A 17960-nucleotide genomic window follows, 5' to 3' on the forward strand; every position below is an offset into this window, starting at 1 on the left:
TGTATTAAAAAAAAAAAAAAAAAAAAAAAATCGCATAATCTTTGTAAGTATTACATAGCTCTGTTTGAGAAGGCATTGAGCACCGTGTACAAATCCTAATTGAAACTGAGCCTGCCAAAAAAAAGCTGATAATCACAGCCATCAGTGTATGTATGTGTACACACACACACACATATATATTACACACACAGGCACACAAGTGGGGCAAAATTATTTGACACATTTGTAACATTCAATAACAGTAAATAATGACATTTTTATTTTCCGAATGTAAATATAACATTTTGTTATGTCATTTCACATTACCTATATGAATTAGACAGGTCATTGTGACATCATAGGTACATTTTTTGAAAATAAAAATACTTTTTTTCATTAAACATAAAAAAAAATGGTAAAAGGTACAGTTTGTAAACTAAAAGTATAAAAATAGTTTATTTCATTATTTATTCAAATTTGCTTCTATCAAACAAATGTGTAAAATCATTTTTTTTATACAAGAAACCATTTTATACTGCAAAGATGAAGTGAGCCAAATTAATTATTTTGGTTGTTCCCAATTTATATACATTTACTTAGAATATGTGTATATTTGTATACATTTACTTAGAATATGTGTATATTTGTATGTAAATTATGTCACTTGAAAAAAACAAAACATATTCTACAGTAAGTGTTATTGGCATATGGGTGCCTTATGTGTGTATCGCAATGAAAAAAACATCCAAATAACAAACTGTAAACTGCCGAGTAAGATAGGGATTGTGTACAAAAATCTGAACATTGTGTCTTTTAGAAACACTGTTTGAATATCAGAGAGTTTGTTGTCTTTGAGATCTTGGTAACCATAGGTATTGAGCACACTCACAACAAGCATTGGTGTGAGAGAGATTGCAGGTTTCACAACCAATGCATTCATACCAAATATCATTGAAGAGACTGGTTGCCTAAAAAAAAAAAAAAAAAAGAAAAGAAAAAGACAATTTATTAAAAAGCACAGAAAAATGATATTAATATCATATATAGTACTAGCAAGGGCAAAAGTTATATTCCTATTAAAATCTTTATATCTCTCTCTCTCTCTGTCTTTCGATTTTTCACTTTCATAATTTTCCCTCTCACTATTCCCAACTCCGTCTTTCTTCTTCATCTAGCCCATTCCTCATTAGCTGTACTCATACAGCTCTCCTTTATATAAAAGATTCCTGAGAACTGAGTTGACAATTTTCTTTCTAAATTTATAAATAAAATGGTTGAAAACCTGACCGCCTCCTCCCTGACAAAACTGTTACCCAATTGATCCCAAGAGAATTAATTTTTTTCAAGTTTTAGATATTATCCATCCAGGGCAACACTGATCAAAAATATACCAAATTTGGTGTTCTTCATTTTGTAGTTCTTTACTTTTTGCTGGACATACAAACACACATACATATACATCTGCACTTTCAATAATAAACCATCAGGGCTTTATATAATGGGCTACCTGGCATGGCTCAGGACCATATAAATGAGAAAAAATTAAATTGCATTTGAACATACCTGCTATTCTTAGCATATTGCACACATTTTTATGACTATCATTTTCTTATCGTGAGCAAAGCCGAGTCGATCTTCTATAAAAAACTGTATAACAAAATTATTTCCCCCCCCCCCGGCAACACAATATTTGTGCATATTTGCTATCTAATATATCGAGCATTTTGTATCGACTAACAAATACTTCTTATCCAATATGGTATTTAATTATTATATGTATTAGTAATCATCTGAACTCCAATCCCTGGTCCCCTCTTGCCAATCTTTCATGATAAAGATAAACACCCGTCTAGCTGAAACCACTGTCAAAAATTTTCCCCACTCTTTAACTGTGCCAAAACCAAAATGTAGATTCCATGAACAAAGCTTCTTTCTTAGAAGTGCACGCTAGTGGAACTCTCTTCTGTCTGCCTGTTTCCCACCTGACTACAACTTGGATGTCTTCAAGTCCAACATAAACAAATTCCTGATGAACCGCCTCCTTAAGTAAGATACTTTATCAAATCTCCAATACTAACGATTACTATGATACTATCCCATTGATTACTGTATACGCAATAACCCTTATCCCCGAATGGCTTCCGGGCCTTGATAAGTGGTGACTTCCATGTAAAAAAAAAAAAAATTGTATTGGTTTTCAGCAAGCGTGTACTTTGTCTGGTGTACGACATTAACAAAAAACAAAGAAATTGTTTGTTCCATGAAACACTGCATTTAAACACATCCGTTTTATCTATGATAAAATGGTGCACTCTTCTATACTGTATACCATTTCCTAGATATCATAATGCATTTTTCAAATTAATACATAAATACATTGTTTTTTTTTTAAAATTATACACAACATTAGAAATCCAGGAAAAAACAGCCCCCTCCTTTCAATAAAGCTGACTTGGTTCACCTTAACAGAATGAACATTTTTTTTTTTTAATTTTTAGATATTATAAATCCGGGTCTATGCCCCGTTAGACAATACCAAATTTATGGTAGTCTGTTTTGTATTTTTCAGCTTTTAGCTGTATATTCAAATATACATACATATACACTAACAGACCACTACCTTTTATACAATAAAACACACAGACAACTTCTTTATATAATAGATATACAACATCCGTCTAACAAACAAAATACTCGGATCAGACACTGGAAATTTTAGGAATTCCAACTTGGCTCAGACTCCTCAACTCTACTACAAATAGGTATTAATTGGTAACATGACTGGTAGTAGAGAATGCCATTCAACATTTTTATGCAATGTGTAAGAAAATTTAGTAACCCTATGTTCATTTAAAAAAGCTAAAAGAGCTGTATATAGTATATACACAGAAATGACAGAAAAGAATCGACACTCATAGAATCAGCTTATTTCAATAAACATATAATTTATAAAACAAAATCAAAAATAAATGGCCATAAATTTAATAACTAATACTTGGTTGACATTCCTTTTGCTGTTTTTAATGCTTGGACCTTTATTGTTTCAGTCTTTATTTAACGAAAAAAAACCAAAAAAAAACCATGGCATTGATCAGTTGACGAATATCATCTTGAGGAATTTCTTACCATATCTGACGCATTAATGCTAAAAGTTCAAGCTTAGAAAATGGCTTCCTTTTCTTTTTGCAAAGGTTCTGGTCTAATATGCCACAAAGGTTTTCAATTAGGTTCATATTTGGGGATTGACTTGGCCATGGAAGTTTATTAATCCCATTTTGTGTCACCCTAGCAGAATGACAAGAAGCTCCGTCTTCCATAAATAAAAAGTTAACTTGGTTCATTTTATGACTTGAGAATATTGGAGTTTTTCATGTAAAATTGAAACATGTTTAGCAAAGTTGATGCTTCCTATGAACTCCAACAGGCTTGAGTGACCATCACTCCAAATTACACCCTATAACATAACCGAGAAACCCTCATGTTTCAGCATTGGCTGCAAGCTCTTTTTAAGTCAAGCTCTTGCTGAGATATCTTCCATACTCATACCCTTCTACTGTCGGAAAATAATGTAAATCGTGACTCATCAGAGAAAATGACATTGGTCCAGAAGGTCTCTCCACCATCTCACAAGTTCAATTTTTTCTGTGCTTGATATTAGTAGAACAAAGAGGTTTCAGTCTAGTCGCTCTACCATACTGGCCCAGCTTGTGAAGATATCTGACAATTATTCTGAGACCGACACCAGCTTGTGTTGCAATGTCAGAGGCTTTGCATCGAGGATCCTCTTCAACAATTCTATTCCCAAGATGCAAGATTCTTTCAGAGGGCCCCGGCAAACTGGATGATATTTTGTGCACTCTTTGTCCTCTCTTGTGAATTGTACGATCACGCTATTAACAGTAGAAAAAGGTATTGAAAGATTTCCTGCGAATTTGTGTTGACTAACACTACCTTCATGTTGACCCACGATTTGTCATCGCAGAAATTCTGATAGGTTTGATGCTCCTTTGGTTCCTGGCATGCATCAATGTTGTTAGATGCAATTTTAATGAGATACTATAAATTATTTCAGCACTATTTTTATCTGAAAATATAAATAAGCATATATCAATCTTAGGAAATTTTTTTTTTTTTTATCTTAGTGTCTATTCTTTTCTGTCATGTCTGTGTATATATTTTAATTAATTTAAGGAAACAAATTATCAAAAATCGCTACAATAAATTTACTGTTTCAGTCTTTATTTAACGAAAATGAAAAAAAAAAAAAAAAAAAAAAAAGAAAAGTTTTGGAGGCATTTTTCTTAAGATTTAAGCATCTAGATATGCATGATTTTTTTAAAGAAAGGGGATGCTGGGTTAATCAGTTATAATGGAGCTGTCTTTCATTACTTAAATTATGTCAGAATGCCCATGTGTGTTATGTACTCAGAAATAATGAATCAGCCAAGTGAAGGCTAGATATAAAGGGGAGACGAGAAGGGAGTGAGCCTTTTTAAATTGTCTGCAATCTCCAAGGTAATGCATACAATATGTCATTGAAATATTTTATGCTAAATTTTGTTATTTTTTTTATATATCTAATTCATAAAAGTTGTTACTATACATTTTATTAGATTTTAATGGATAGATAGTTAATATAGTATTGGAAGTAATATTGACATCTAATAAACACCAATTAAAATTTATGTATTTTAATTATTTTTTTTATGTTAGGTTTATGATTTATGCATTAGGTCTTCAAGCTTATAATGAGATAACTGGGTTGAATTGAAAAATTAGTGTAAAGAGCAAGTATAAACCATTTAAGTATAGAGAAATTTATCTTATGGTAATATAAATGGAAATGTTTACAATTAAATACCAAGATCTAAAACAAATTGAGGTTCATAGTCTATAAAAATATTAATACTAAAAAAAGTTTTGTTTTAAAAAATTACTTTTAGTTGATTTTAGATTGATGAAAAACTTCTTTTATAATACCTACAACTTAAAGTTTCTTGTTTTTTATTGAATAACTATCTTCAAATCTTGTCATATACAATTTTTCAGCAAGACATAAATAACAAGGTGAGTTAAGGGAGGAACATGTTTCAGCTTTGTTCAGGATATTCTGCTTAACAGTTTGTCCAATTAGTTCATTCTAATATATAAGAAGTGATTTATAATTTGGATTCTCGGAGGAGCATTTATGATCTAAGAATCTTTCCTTGAAAGTGTTATTAGCCATGCCAATAAAAAATTTGATATTTGGGTACTCTTTGGTGGATATTGTAGTTTTATATACTACAGAGCTTACTAAACAATTCCTATTAAGTGAACACTCAAGCAGTTAGATAAGTTAGTTAATCTATTTGTGTTCGATTCATTTGTATTGTTTAGAATGTTTCTGTTATGTTTTTTAATCATTTTTTCCAGATTGCCACTATATCTATAATTCAATTTTCTTATGTTTTTATATTTTTATTGACTCAAATAACCAAATGGAATAGGTTAATTTGTTATACCACATTAACCCATTTTATTTGGTTCCACAATATACTTTTTAGACAAATATCTATATTCCTATAAATTTGTCTTTTTTTTGTATGTATTGATATTCATATTAAAACATTTTTTTTATTTATTTAAAAAGAAAATACAACTTTGTTATATATGCGTCATGGAATTACATTCATCTGCAAAAGATCTAGCTAATTTGCATATTCTTTTAATCATTCATTTTAATTAATTCCCTATTAGTTTTTTCGGTTTTCTTATAGGATGATCATCTTTAGTTAAGTATTACGTGTAATTATATTCATGCAGATATTTTACATGATTTATACTTGCGTAATATTTGCGTAAAAAGTTTATAGTAAAGAAACTTATCAATATATATTAAAAAGATTTTGCCCACCAAACGCCTCTGTCAGTTTTGAGTCTACAGACATGAAACTTAATATATAGGGTATTTAAACCAATGCAAAATTTTATATTTGGGTTTTAGCCAGGGAAAATCGGTGCAAAAGTGAAAATTAAAAAAAAAAAAAAAAAAAAAAATGGAATTTGTCAAGTGAAAGTTGAACGATGGCATTACAAATATGCATGTGTAATGTAATATTCATCTTTTAATTTTTAGCCTTGCAGCAAACATGTCTTCATAACTCAGGCATTAACATCAAGGAAAAAAGTAAATCATAAGCTAAACATATTGGTTTCAATTCTCGGTGGTGACGACGAATCATTTGTTTCATTTTTTTTTATTAACACTTTAAATCATTACTATATATATTGGGTCCAATATAATAATAAATAAAAAATCTGCATTAATCAAAATATCATATTTAAGCATATTTTGTGACTGGGCATTACCAGGCGGCCTGCTAATATATATCATCTCCTCTTAATTCCCTTCTAATATTTTCCCTTCAATTTTTCTACAAAACATAAGCGCTAGTAATTGTCTGTATTTTTGAGATGAGGTGTTTTCATTGGTTGAGATTGTCGGACTGACTTCCTCATCTTGGTTGTTATTGTCACAACGTTTCGGCTGTTTTGCCCTCCGACCTTCGTCAGGTGTTTTGTATCGAACTGGGGAACCGTTTGTTAGGAGTCTCGAACCCAACCCTTTATTATTATTACGGGGGTACCGTGTTCGGACTCCAGCTAGGCTTTGGGACATAGTTGCTGATTCTGTTTTGAATGTTACTTTTTCACTGCCTTCGTTCAGGATTGAACTCAGCACCTTTGGGTAACTAAACTTTGATACAATGTCTAGGACCACTTGGCCATATGTCACTAGGACAATTCTTAGTTGTTTTTTTTGTTAATGTTAAACCTATGTTGTTATTCAAGGTTTTCTCTCTCTATCAGGTGTCCACATTGCATTCAGTTCTATGCTTGGTTTGCTCAGTAGGTTGTTATGTCCGAGCATGTGAGCCGTTTCTTTAAGTTTTCTCACTTTCCAGTGGGTCTCTCTGTTTATTATTTTTACTTCATCCCATAGGGGGCGATGGTCCCCCCTCTCCATCCAGACATGGTTGGCTATACCCGATTTTTCCATCTCCTCTTTAGTTACCGCTTTTCGGTGTTCTTCCACCCTTACCTTAAGGGGGCGGCATGTTTCACCCTTGTAAACCTTTCTGCAACTGCATGGGATGGAGTATATGCAGTTTTTGGTCATGTTCTCATCCATGCGGGGCTTCACTCGTACCAGGTATCGTCTGAGTGTTGACTCGCTCTTGAATACTGTCCTGATGTTGTAGGGGGCACATATTCTCTGAATCTTTTCGGAGATGCCTCGTATGTATGGTAGGCAGACCTTGGAGGTTTTTGGGTTTCATTCTCCTCTCTTATACTATTAACACGTCTGGTGGATAGTATGCTATCGGGGTAGTTGTTACGACGGAGGGTATTCTTCAATCTGACCATTTCTTGGTGGTATGTAATGGTGTCGCTACTTATTGTCTCTGCTCGATGTTGTAAGCAGCGTGTGAGTCCATGTTTGATACTGTATGGGTGATGGGAGTTGAAGTTTAGGTATTGTCCGGTGAAGGTAGGCTTGCGATATACGGATGTCTTAAACCCATGCTGTGCGTGATATGAGTATATCAAGGAAGGCCAGCTGGTTATCTTTTTCTTTCTCCATTGTGAACTGTATCGATGGTCTTATTGAGTTCACATGGTCTAGGAGAGCCTGGATGTCTTCCTGATGGGGCCAGAGTATGAAGGTGTCATCAACGTATCTTAGCCACATGGTGGGCTTTAAGGGAGCTGAACCTAAGGCCATGTCTTCGAAGTATTCCATGTATATGTTCGCCATCACTGGTGATAATGGCGAGCCCATAGCTAGTCCCTCCTCTTGTCGATATAGGTCAGTACCCATTCTGAAGTAGGTTGTTTCTATGCAGAATGTCAGCATTTCAATTAAGTTTGGCAATGGTACACATGTGCGCTCTTTTATGGAGAGGTCCGCAGCTAGTTTGTCTTGAATTACTGCTAGTGCCTCACTAGTTGGGACTTTAGTGAACAGGCTAACCACATCTAGGCTTACCATTTGGTTTGTACTGATGGGTGCTCCCTTGATCAGTTCCGTGAAGTGGGCAGAATTCTTTACATGTGTTGCTGACTTGCCTTCTAATGGGTTTATTATATCCACAAGGTACCTGCTCAGTGGGTGGCATGCTGAGCCTCGGCAGCTCACTATGGGTCTGAGTGGAATACCGTCTTTGTGTATCTTGGGGAGACCGTACATATGTGGTAGCTTACTGTAATACTGGACCAGCTGTCATCGGAGCGATGTGTTCCTTCTTTTTGGTAAGGATTTGTAACAGCTTTCTTTCGGTTTTCAAAGTTGGGTCCTTCTTTATTTTACCTACCATCTGCGATTAGGCCTGCCATTTTAACATTGAAAACAGTGAATCAGCAACTATGTCCCAAAGCCTAGCTGGAGTCCGAACACAGTACCCCCGTAATAATAATAAAGGGTTGGGTTCGAGACTCCTAACAAACAGTTCCCCAGTTCGATACAAAACACCTGACGAAGGCCGGAGGGCAAAACGGCCGAAACGTTGTGACAATAACAACCAAGACGAGGAAGTCAGTCCGACAATCTCAATCAACATAAACGCTGTTTAATATTTACTATCACTATTACACGTTACTAAAGGTTTGTTTTAAAAAGTTGTAAATTCAGCTGACCATTTTGTAAGAATATACACTCCTAGTCTTGGTTTTTATAATCAATTTTACAATTAAACAAATGGACCTGTATGGCTTATAGTTGATTGTAAACATTTCCCTTTATATTATCTAATTTATAAAACTCATTATGTCTGTCTGTCTGTCTGTCTCCATATTTTCAAACTATCTCTTCCGAAATTAAAAGTTGCAGAGCGATGCTAGGGGCTTCAAATGATTGGATATTTTTTTGACCGTTCTTTTATGGGTCTTTAGTTGATTAAAACAGTTTTTAAGGGGTCAAAATTGGAAAAAAAAAAAAAAAAAAAAAAAAAAAAATCGCTATGCATTTTGTGCATTCATTTTTATTTTTATTCAGTTCATATGCGTGTCACATTGGTACAATGGTAACGTCACTTTGAATGCTAGTTTTTCTTTCGATTCTAGCTGATGGCACCCAAATACTTTATTTTTACTTTTGAAATCACAATTCTATAATATATATGAAATCTGGACAAATTAAAATATAATATTTAAGTGGGCAAAACTGCCCCCCCCCCCCGCTAGTAATAAGGTAAATTTTTCTCTATAATTAAATGTTTTAATCTAACCCTAATTTTTTAATATAACCCAGCTATGTCAATATATAAGTTGTAAGATATAAAGACACAGATCATAAAACTAACTGATATCAGTTATAATGCATCAACTTTAAAAAAAAAAAAATTTTTTTATTAGTGTTGATTAGATGTCAGTGCTATTTCCTATAACTATCTATCCATTAAAATCTAATGAAATGTATAGTGATAAATTTAATTTAGTTTTATCATTCCTTTTGTTTGAATTTGGATTAATTTATTTATACATAAAATTTTTATAGAGTAGATTAACCTAATATATAACACTTAAAATATTAAGCTTCTCGTAACAAATTTTAATATGATTTTAAAATTAAATCCTTATTTTTACTTCAAACCAAGTTTTTATCATCAATGGTTATATAATTGTTATATATACTATTTATATTCAGATATATAATAGATTCCCAATGTATAATTATTTTTTGTGGGATCCCTTAAAGCTTATGTGAGCCCTGGTTAAGAATCCCTGCTGAAGAGTCAATCCTTCACATTTTACCCCAGTTATGAGGGAATAGTAGAGACAGAACCTTAAGTTTCAATCAAGAATTAGTTTCACGAAAGGAAAACTCTGAAACAACAGCAGTCCATCTTCATTCACCCCAGTATTGCTTACAAGTTGTCCTGGATTTTTCCTTGTCATTGGATTTAATTCTAGAAGTGCAGTTAGAAATTGTGCAACTGTTGCTTCATTATAAACTTTTTATCAGAGAAATTAACGTTTTAAACGATATCAATCTACTTACAGGCGTTTATATTTTTGGGCATTTTCATCAGCAATATCAGCAAGTGGCATGTTGAATAGAGATGAGGCAGCAAATGTGTACGTGCTAAAAAAATGCAGAAAAAGTAGTTCATGGCATTTTAAACAAAAAACAAAAACAATGCTTTAAGTTGGACATTATAAATTATTAGCGAGAGCACATGAAAATTCCATGTCGCTTTCTACATTGATCTATATATAATTTACAGTTAATTTGGAATAAAAATATTTGTCAACAGAAATAAAAAAGATTTTCTTCTGTAAAAAAACAATAATCATTGTCAGCTAAATATTAATTAAACTAGCAGGACACGTTAACCGGCGTTGCCTGATGGAACCCCCACCCCTGCAAAAAAGTAAACTACGGTTGTTGTTGGTGGCCACTGCCATCCCTGAACATTTGCAGACACTAGTGGCTGTAGTTAAAATGAAATAATCTTTCACTGGTGGTTTTGGGGGATAACATGCAGGTACTGTTTTAAAAAAAAAAAAAAAGAAAAAAAAAAGCATTTAAGGGAATGTGTAAATCAGTATGATTAATAAAATTATGAAAACTGGTTCATTAGAAAAATAATGGAAAGTAAAAACTAAAGTTTTAGAAATTAGGGATTCTCACTGTATATGAACTGTTTAGAATTATTGAAATCAGTGGTAGCAGTCCTAGCTGTTTTCGTTTGTTGTTCAAGTCTTCTTCTTTTCAACTCTTCCACTAATAGTATTAAATTAAATTCCAGCTTTATGTCATCTTTTTTATAACATGTAAAACAAAACAATTACAACTTTTTTCACTTCACGTCTTTGAGTATTGTCATGTTAAGAATGTCATCTGGAAGAGACATCTCAAATTCTCCATGTTAAGAATGGATTTCCTATCTTAAGAACGGTGTTTGGAATAGGCACCGCCAACATCCCCAGGTAAAGAATGGCTTTCAGAGTAGACCACACCCTTTTTTTGGGGGGACGGGGGATAATTCCCCCAGATTTAACTGTGATAATCATTGTCAGCATACCTGCAAAAAAAAAAATAAAAAAAAAATAATAGGGGGTGGGTGGCAGTATTGGTAGGAGAAAAGTAGATTTGCTTATTGTGCGTACATACAAACCTGGCAGCCAGTGAATTACAGGGCATAATACAGGTCTTTATATCTCTATAAGTACTTGTCTCTGCAAAATTTGAACAAGATTTTCTTAATCAGCATAGTTGAAAATCTATAAAAGTCGTCATTTGTGGACCTAATGTACAAATTTACCCCCCCTCCAATTTTTAAAAAGTTAACATGTACACAATCTCAAGATAAGAAAATTAAATAAAATACTCCACAGAATTCAAAATTGGTGAAAACAAGTATATAACAAACAATTGTTTCCCTGTGTGATGAAATTTACATTAAAACTATAGTGTAGGTAATTGGTGTAAAAAAGAAAGAAAGGGCGTAGTGCTATGTCTGTATTTTATCCATGTTTACACTCCCAAACCATTGCTGTGTTCTGGATGTGCAAGCAAAGATGGAGAAGACGTTATGTATATAAAGTTTTTTTTTACTTGGGCATGTTTCAGTAATAAAAGTTATCCGTATTTAATTGTTTGCTTATGAGCAGTTAATATGTTTGTATTCTTTATGCTCGTGTCTCATGTGGCGGGCGACACCATTTTTGTAAACTTTTAGAAGTGTTCATTTATTTAGGAATTAGTTTCATTCTGGAATATAAGAATGTCAGGTCTCAGCTAATCAGAAAGAGCGGAACATGGCTAGGGAGCCATTTTTATTTAGGATTCGGAAATCGGAAAGAATATGTTATGTCTTTGTATGTATTAGCCAGTTACAGAGTGTGCAACCATTATAGTTGAAAAATGTAGAATTTGACCTGGTGACAACTGGTAGCGGTGAGAGCACTAAATATTGAGAGAAAAATAGGAACAACTTCCTCAGTAGATGTGGCGATTGCAATGGTGTTGCTCATCAGATGTAATGCAGCATTTTATAATCAGGAGTGAATGTGGTAGAAATGGTTGCCATAAGCTACATAAGACAGTAGCTCTCAGGGTAGATGTATTGAATTTGTATGTGGCATCTGTTGTTGCAAACCTACGATACTTTGGTCCAGAGGGAAATTTCTGAAATCCAAATATTATATATGGAGATAAAACGAACATGTCTCTTTATTTACTAGCATGGCTAATTAGTGTTGCTTGAAGGCATAAACAACAAAATAAAAGTTTAAAAGTATGTGCAAACACTTATAAATTCTCTATCTCTCTTCCTTTTCGGCTTCTTTTCACCCACTCCTCTTTCCTTTTTTAATATATTGAAAATGATTTAAAAAAAAAAAAAAAAAAAAAAAAAAAAAAAAAAAAAAAAAGAAAAGGTTTTGGGTTTCAAATTTGGTTGCAATGCAAAGTTCCTTGTCTTCCCCGTCAATGTTATATAAGGGTTTCATTATTATTCTTGTTCTTGTTAAAAGTGCAGTCTTAGAGAGAGGTTTATTAGAGTGAGTCTTCGAGAGAGCTTGTCGTGTCTTAGAGAGAGATTAAGAGAGAGTCAGAGAGAGAGAGGGATTGTTGCGTTCTGTGTTCGTGTTATGACGATTCATATATATTAAAAGTTCATTATTTAGATGTGTTGAAGAAGGAACTCTTAAAGTGAGATAGTGTTCAGACAGTCTTAGTGTAGATATGGTAGAGTTCACATTGTAGATATGAGATGTGTATGTTAAGACATTTTATAACACAGATATACAGACATAATACAATTTTCACTTTACCTTTTTGGCAGAATCACAACACAAAGACGACGTCTACAAAAACACATGATGGTTTATTTCTTCTCACGACCGGCCGTGGTTTTCATCATCAAAAATTCAAAGCTTCATTCTAAGTTTCACAAGTGACCGTCTCGCTTCTAGACGTTCGAATCCTCAGACTCTCTCTGACTCTCTGTTTCTCCTTAGTTTCTAACTATCTCTAGAACTTTCTATTTTCCATGACGTCATACACACGTGTTCTGGACATATGTGTACAAAACTTTTCCTTTTTTTACAAAAGGAATTTTAACCTATACTCAGTAACCTATATTTTCAATATGTTAAAAACATGTTTATTAAATTATCTTGTAGCTGCATTCTTTCAATTGAATTTTCCTAACAAAATTGACAGTGCACATTCTTTTCTTGAAACTATTTTATCTCTATTCTAAACAATCCTTTCTCTAATTCTCTTTTCTTGAAACTATTTTATCTCTATTCTAAACAATTCCTTTCTCTAATTCTCACACGTAATCTATTTCTAAACCTAAATTACGAGGTTCGAATTTCATCTATGCTATTTCATTTTCATTTTAACTAAATCTCTCTATTTTTATACTTAGATGAAAAGGGGGCAGCCCTTATCATGTAACATCAACACCATAATGAAATATGTTTTTGTTTTAATGTATTTAAAATAATAAAAATGTAAGAAATCCACCTGTGCCTTCAATTTTAATGTTATTACTTGAGGCAATGCCAAATTTCTTGATTCAATATTATGAAATGTTTATTTACTGTATTCCAGAGTAACACCAGCTTCTTGCCTTAACCCCTCTCTTATCAACCTATATAAGTGACCTTGTCTAAGGAACGGTCTCTACCACACCCCTTGTCAATTTTTGATCTATAGATAAATAGGGGATTTGGACTTGTGGAACAAATTCAACTTGGTTTTTAAAATAGCTGCTAAGAGGTTAAAATTGAAAGAAAATTGGAACTTGGCAGGTGTAAGTCGATTTAATGCGCTTTTCTACATATGTGCAAATATACATTTTTAGGTTAAACAGAATTTAAAAAAAAAAATTTATATGCATGTGGCTCATACAGTAACAAATAAGGCTGGAGAGCTATATTTTTTGGTCTCGGTTCTAGCTGATAGCACCCAAGTTATACAGGGTGGAATGAGAAAAGTGTTGCCCTAAAAAAAAAAATAAAAAAAAAAAAATAAAAAAAAAAAAACTCTACAGCAACTTTCATTGAAAAAAATCAATTCAAATAATTCAAATAGTAGAGCTGACATCTATTCAAGCCTCACTCATCGCCTCATTACGGGTCCAGAACTGGGAGCATGCTTTTTCCACAAGCAAATACTTGGCAGATGGCGGCGATCAGGCTGACATTGGTGATGTTCTTGATATATGACTAAACAAAGTAGTCTAGCGGATTCAGGTGGGGGTAAGAGGGGGCCAGTGAGAGAAAGGTACAAAGTCATAACCCTCCTTCTGAAGCCAAGCCTGGGTCTTTTTGGACCTGTGGGCTGCCAGCGACCACCTGATTGCATCAGGGGATCACCACACTCTTCAGCACATCCAGGTATACTTTAATGTTGAGTTTCAAGCTGACTTCAAGGATGTGATGTGGCATGATGTGGCCCTCACTTGAAACAACACCTAAAATCATAACCTTGGCCGCCAACTTTGTTTTCATCACCCTGGGCATGTCCGTCAAGCGTTTAACCATCCGGATTTGCATTTTGAGGGTGCTGGCAATGATCTGTTTGTCATAACTTGGATTAGTAGTGGCGCATATCCGATCTCGCTCGCTGAACATTGCGTCACTTTCAAACATGATAGAAGGCTTCTATACCTCTTGAGATTTGACCACAACTGAACTGGTAGATGATTTGCAACAACAAAAAGAAAAGAAAAAAAGAAAAGAAAAAAACGAAAAAACGAAAAAGAAAAAAAAAGGAAAAAAAGAAAAAAGGAAAAAAGAAAAGAAAAAAAAGGAAAAAAAGAAAAGGAAAAAAAAGGAAAAAAAGGAAAAAAAAAAGAAAAGAAAAACGGTTTTCATCAAATAGAAATGGACAACAATTTTATCATTCCACCCTGTATTTTTAACTTTTGAAATCACTGCTATACATTAATCAATCGATAATTGGCTCTATGATAAATATGAACTCTGTATAAATTGAAATATCATATGCAATTACATTTTATGACTGGGCAGTCTGCTAGTATTCATAAAAATGAAGATGGCCAGATCTGGAATGGGATTGCTGTTATCAAAATTATGCCAACACCAACAAGTATTTCACAACTATATTCTTTCTCGGGTTTGGTAAGCCAATGTAGTTAATTTTAGCAAAACGTCACCATGTCTAATCTTCTAAACAGCTCTCTGAAAAAAAGATCTTCGATGGAACTGGCCACCGAATGTCAGTTTGCCTTCAAAAAGATAAAAATTACTTAACACTCCATCAAACCCACAATAAAAAAAAGAAGGTAGTGCAAACAAGGGAAGTAACTCCAGCTTGAGAAAAATAGAGTTGTCTCTCCTTGCCTGGCAAATAGCAAAATAAAAACAAGTTTGTTATTCAATCGTGTTCTTTCGCTTTATGTTATCCTCGAACCTTGCCAAAGAACGAGTTACAATTTCGGGAAAAGATCAAAGTGTAGTATCTGTTCTTCAGATGCTGCACTTCTATTTCTTGTTCTCTTTCGGTGGAGGAGAAATCCTTCACGACTGAGACAATTTTTATTTTTGTACCTTTTCTCCACGTTAAAAAACGACCCTGGTGTCTAACTCTGTCCCGTGGGGAGGCATAGTAAATAGATACAATAATAAATTTGTTAGATGAAAATTAAATATACATTTTAGAAGCAAAACTATTCCAAATTTGTTTTTTGTTTTCAAAGAGTAAGATTTTATTGTTTCAAAGCATGTTTTAAAGTGAATAAAAATTTATGAAAACGTGTGACTGAATATGTAGCCTTTTTTCTTTTAATCTATAAATAAAACTCAGCACATCATGTTTGTTTTACTTGCTTGTTACCGTGCACATTTCGTGACTTAAAATATAAATATTCGAAAAGGAACAATGACAAAACGGATGAATAATAGGTGCCAAAAACAGTGTGACAATGTAAATGATTGTTCGAAAAAATAGCAGTCGTAACAGCAAGCTGTTGTCACTTTATCAACCAATGTTAAAAAATAAATACTGATTCAACAGGTCATAGTGTCTGATTTTATTAAGAAAATACTCACCTGTCGAGCAGTAATAGAGCCATGAAGATCCATGGATACGATAAACCTATGATCCACATTGTTCCACCAAAAATTATTTTACACACGAAATTTCCAAGAATCACATAATAATAACCAACGCTGGCAATGATAGGAGTACAAATAATGACCAAGATCTGAAAAAAAAAAAAAATAAATAAAATAAATAAATAAATAAAAAAAAAAAATAAAAACTTAAACGTAAATTGAAAACAAATGTACAATTTCACTGGTATATTCATAATAAGCTGTGGAAGTATTGTTTCTGAAGTTGCCTAACCAGTAGAAGTTGCTTGCATTTGAAGGAGCATTTTTTCTTTCACTTTTGTTCATTTCCATTGCAGAAATTTCCCTCTGGACCATAGGTTTGCAACAACAGATGCCACATACAAATTTATTATGTCTAGACTAGATTAGCCACTATATTATGCAACTTTTGAACACCATCTTACATTTATTTGTTATAATAAAATCCTACATTACGTCCTATGAGCAACATCATCACAGTCGCAACCAAGTGGAAGTAACTGCTATTTTTTACTATAAATGAAAAATATTCCTACCACTCCCAGTCAATACCGGGGGTTAGTCTTCATTTTGGATGGATATGGGGTTACACCCTTATTATCTGGCTCATATACTTATATACATAACAATTTTTCCATTTCCTTAATCCAAAAATAATTTCTCCCGGCACACATTCCACCAAATCCCATTGGCTGAGAAATCTTCCACCACAAATGAACACTTCATAGATTTACAAACATGGCTTCCCTCTATACAAGAGGCATTCTTTATAAATAAATTACCCCAATTACATATTACCACATAGATTTTTTTCTTCCTTTTCTAAAAGCTAGATACACTTGGGCTAAAGCGTTTTCCTCTTACCATTACACGTTCAAGCCTGTCTATTTTTTTTTTTCCTTTTTACTCGCTATTTACATTTTTGTTAAAAGGAGTTGCTTAACTATTAACTATTATTACACATTTTGTTTTTATTTTTAAACGCAAATACATCACAAGCCAAAATAATTTGTTTTCGCCATATTTCCCCAATTGTATTTTTTCTTTTGGGTATATATATTGAAACATGTTTGCACATAACTAATATTAAATGTTTTGTTTTTAAACAAAAATAGGTCAAAGATAAATTGTTTTTGCCTATTTTTTCCCCTATTTTATTTTAGGTGTATATATTTAAAATTGTCTGCAAACAATATTTCTTTCATAATTATAAAAAAATTCTGTTTCTGTTGTTTAACATCTATATATATAAAAGGCAAAATGTGCGTGATCATTTCGTGTATGTCTTCAAAAGGCTTCTTTCGCATGCGTTCCCGGGGTCGTTACTATCGCTTAAAACTGTGTATATAGGTCCTTTATTATAATATCTAGGAATTAGAAAAGCGCGTAGCGTATAAATTTATTTACGTCGATTTTTACAAAATTATTACTATTTTGGCTTCTCGCGTGTTGATTGGGTTTTTTAGTATAAATACAGTGAAAAACTTTGTGTTCTCGGCTTTCGCTGCTTTCCCCCCACTTCCCACCGTCATCTGGGGGAAGTGAAAACTAAAAATAACGATCGTGCGGTGACCTCATTTAGCGTCTTCCTGTCAATCAAACTTCTTTTAGCTTTATAAGCTTTAACTTAACATGCTAATCTATTACTCGCACTCGTGGTCAAGACCGTTAAGTATTTGGTATTGTTTTCCACTTCCGGGTTCAATCCCTCCTCCCGACCAAACATTTTTTTTATTACTTCGCTTATTCTTTAGTTTACCCCCCCCCCATACGCAGGTTTATTTATGCCATTTTTTTTTTCGTTTTGGTTTTGTTTTTTTACATCGTCTTTTTTATAATATTTAAGCAGGATTATTAATTAT

At 33.2% G+C, this 17960-nt stretch overlaps 1 protein-coding gene across 2 annotated transcripts in view; it reads right to left on the bottom strand.

The window, feature by feature from the left end:
- Positions 1-236: 236 nt before the first annotated feature.
- The window catches only part of LOC145265447 (solute carrier family 68 member 1-like), a 71979-nt gene continuing 54255 nt past the window's right edge, over positions 237-17960 (bottom strand). For both annotated transcript variants that reach the window (XM_080121296.1, XM_080121297.1), the window contains exons 3-5: positions 16054-16208; positions 10022-10105; positions 237-947 (exon numbers count right to left, since the gene is read on the bottom strand). In XM_080121296.1, the coding sequence (XP_079977422.1) occupies positions 677-947; positions 10022-10105; positions 16054-16208 (510 nt within the window). In that variant the 3' untranslated portion in view covers positions 237-676. The remainder of the gene's footprint in view (positions 948-10021; positions 10106-16053; positions 16209-17960) is intronic.

The sequence above is a fragment of the Euprymna scolopes genome, chromosome 40 (assembly GCF_053919585.1).
Source record: "Euprymna scolopes isolate OS-2025 chromosome 40, ASM5391958v1, whole genome shotgun sequence".
In the NCBI taxonomy this organism is placed as follows: Eukaryota; Metazoa; Mollusca; class Cephalopoda; order Sepiida; family Sepiolidae; genus Euprymna; species Euprymna scolopes.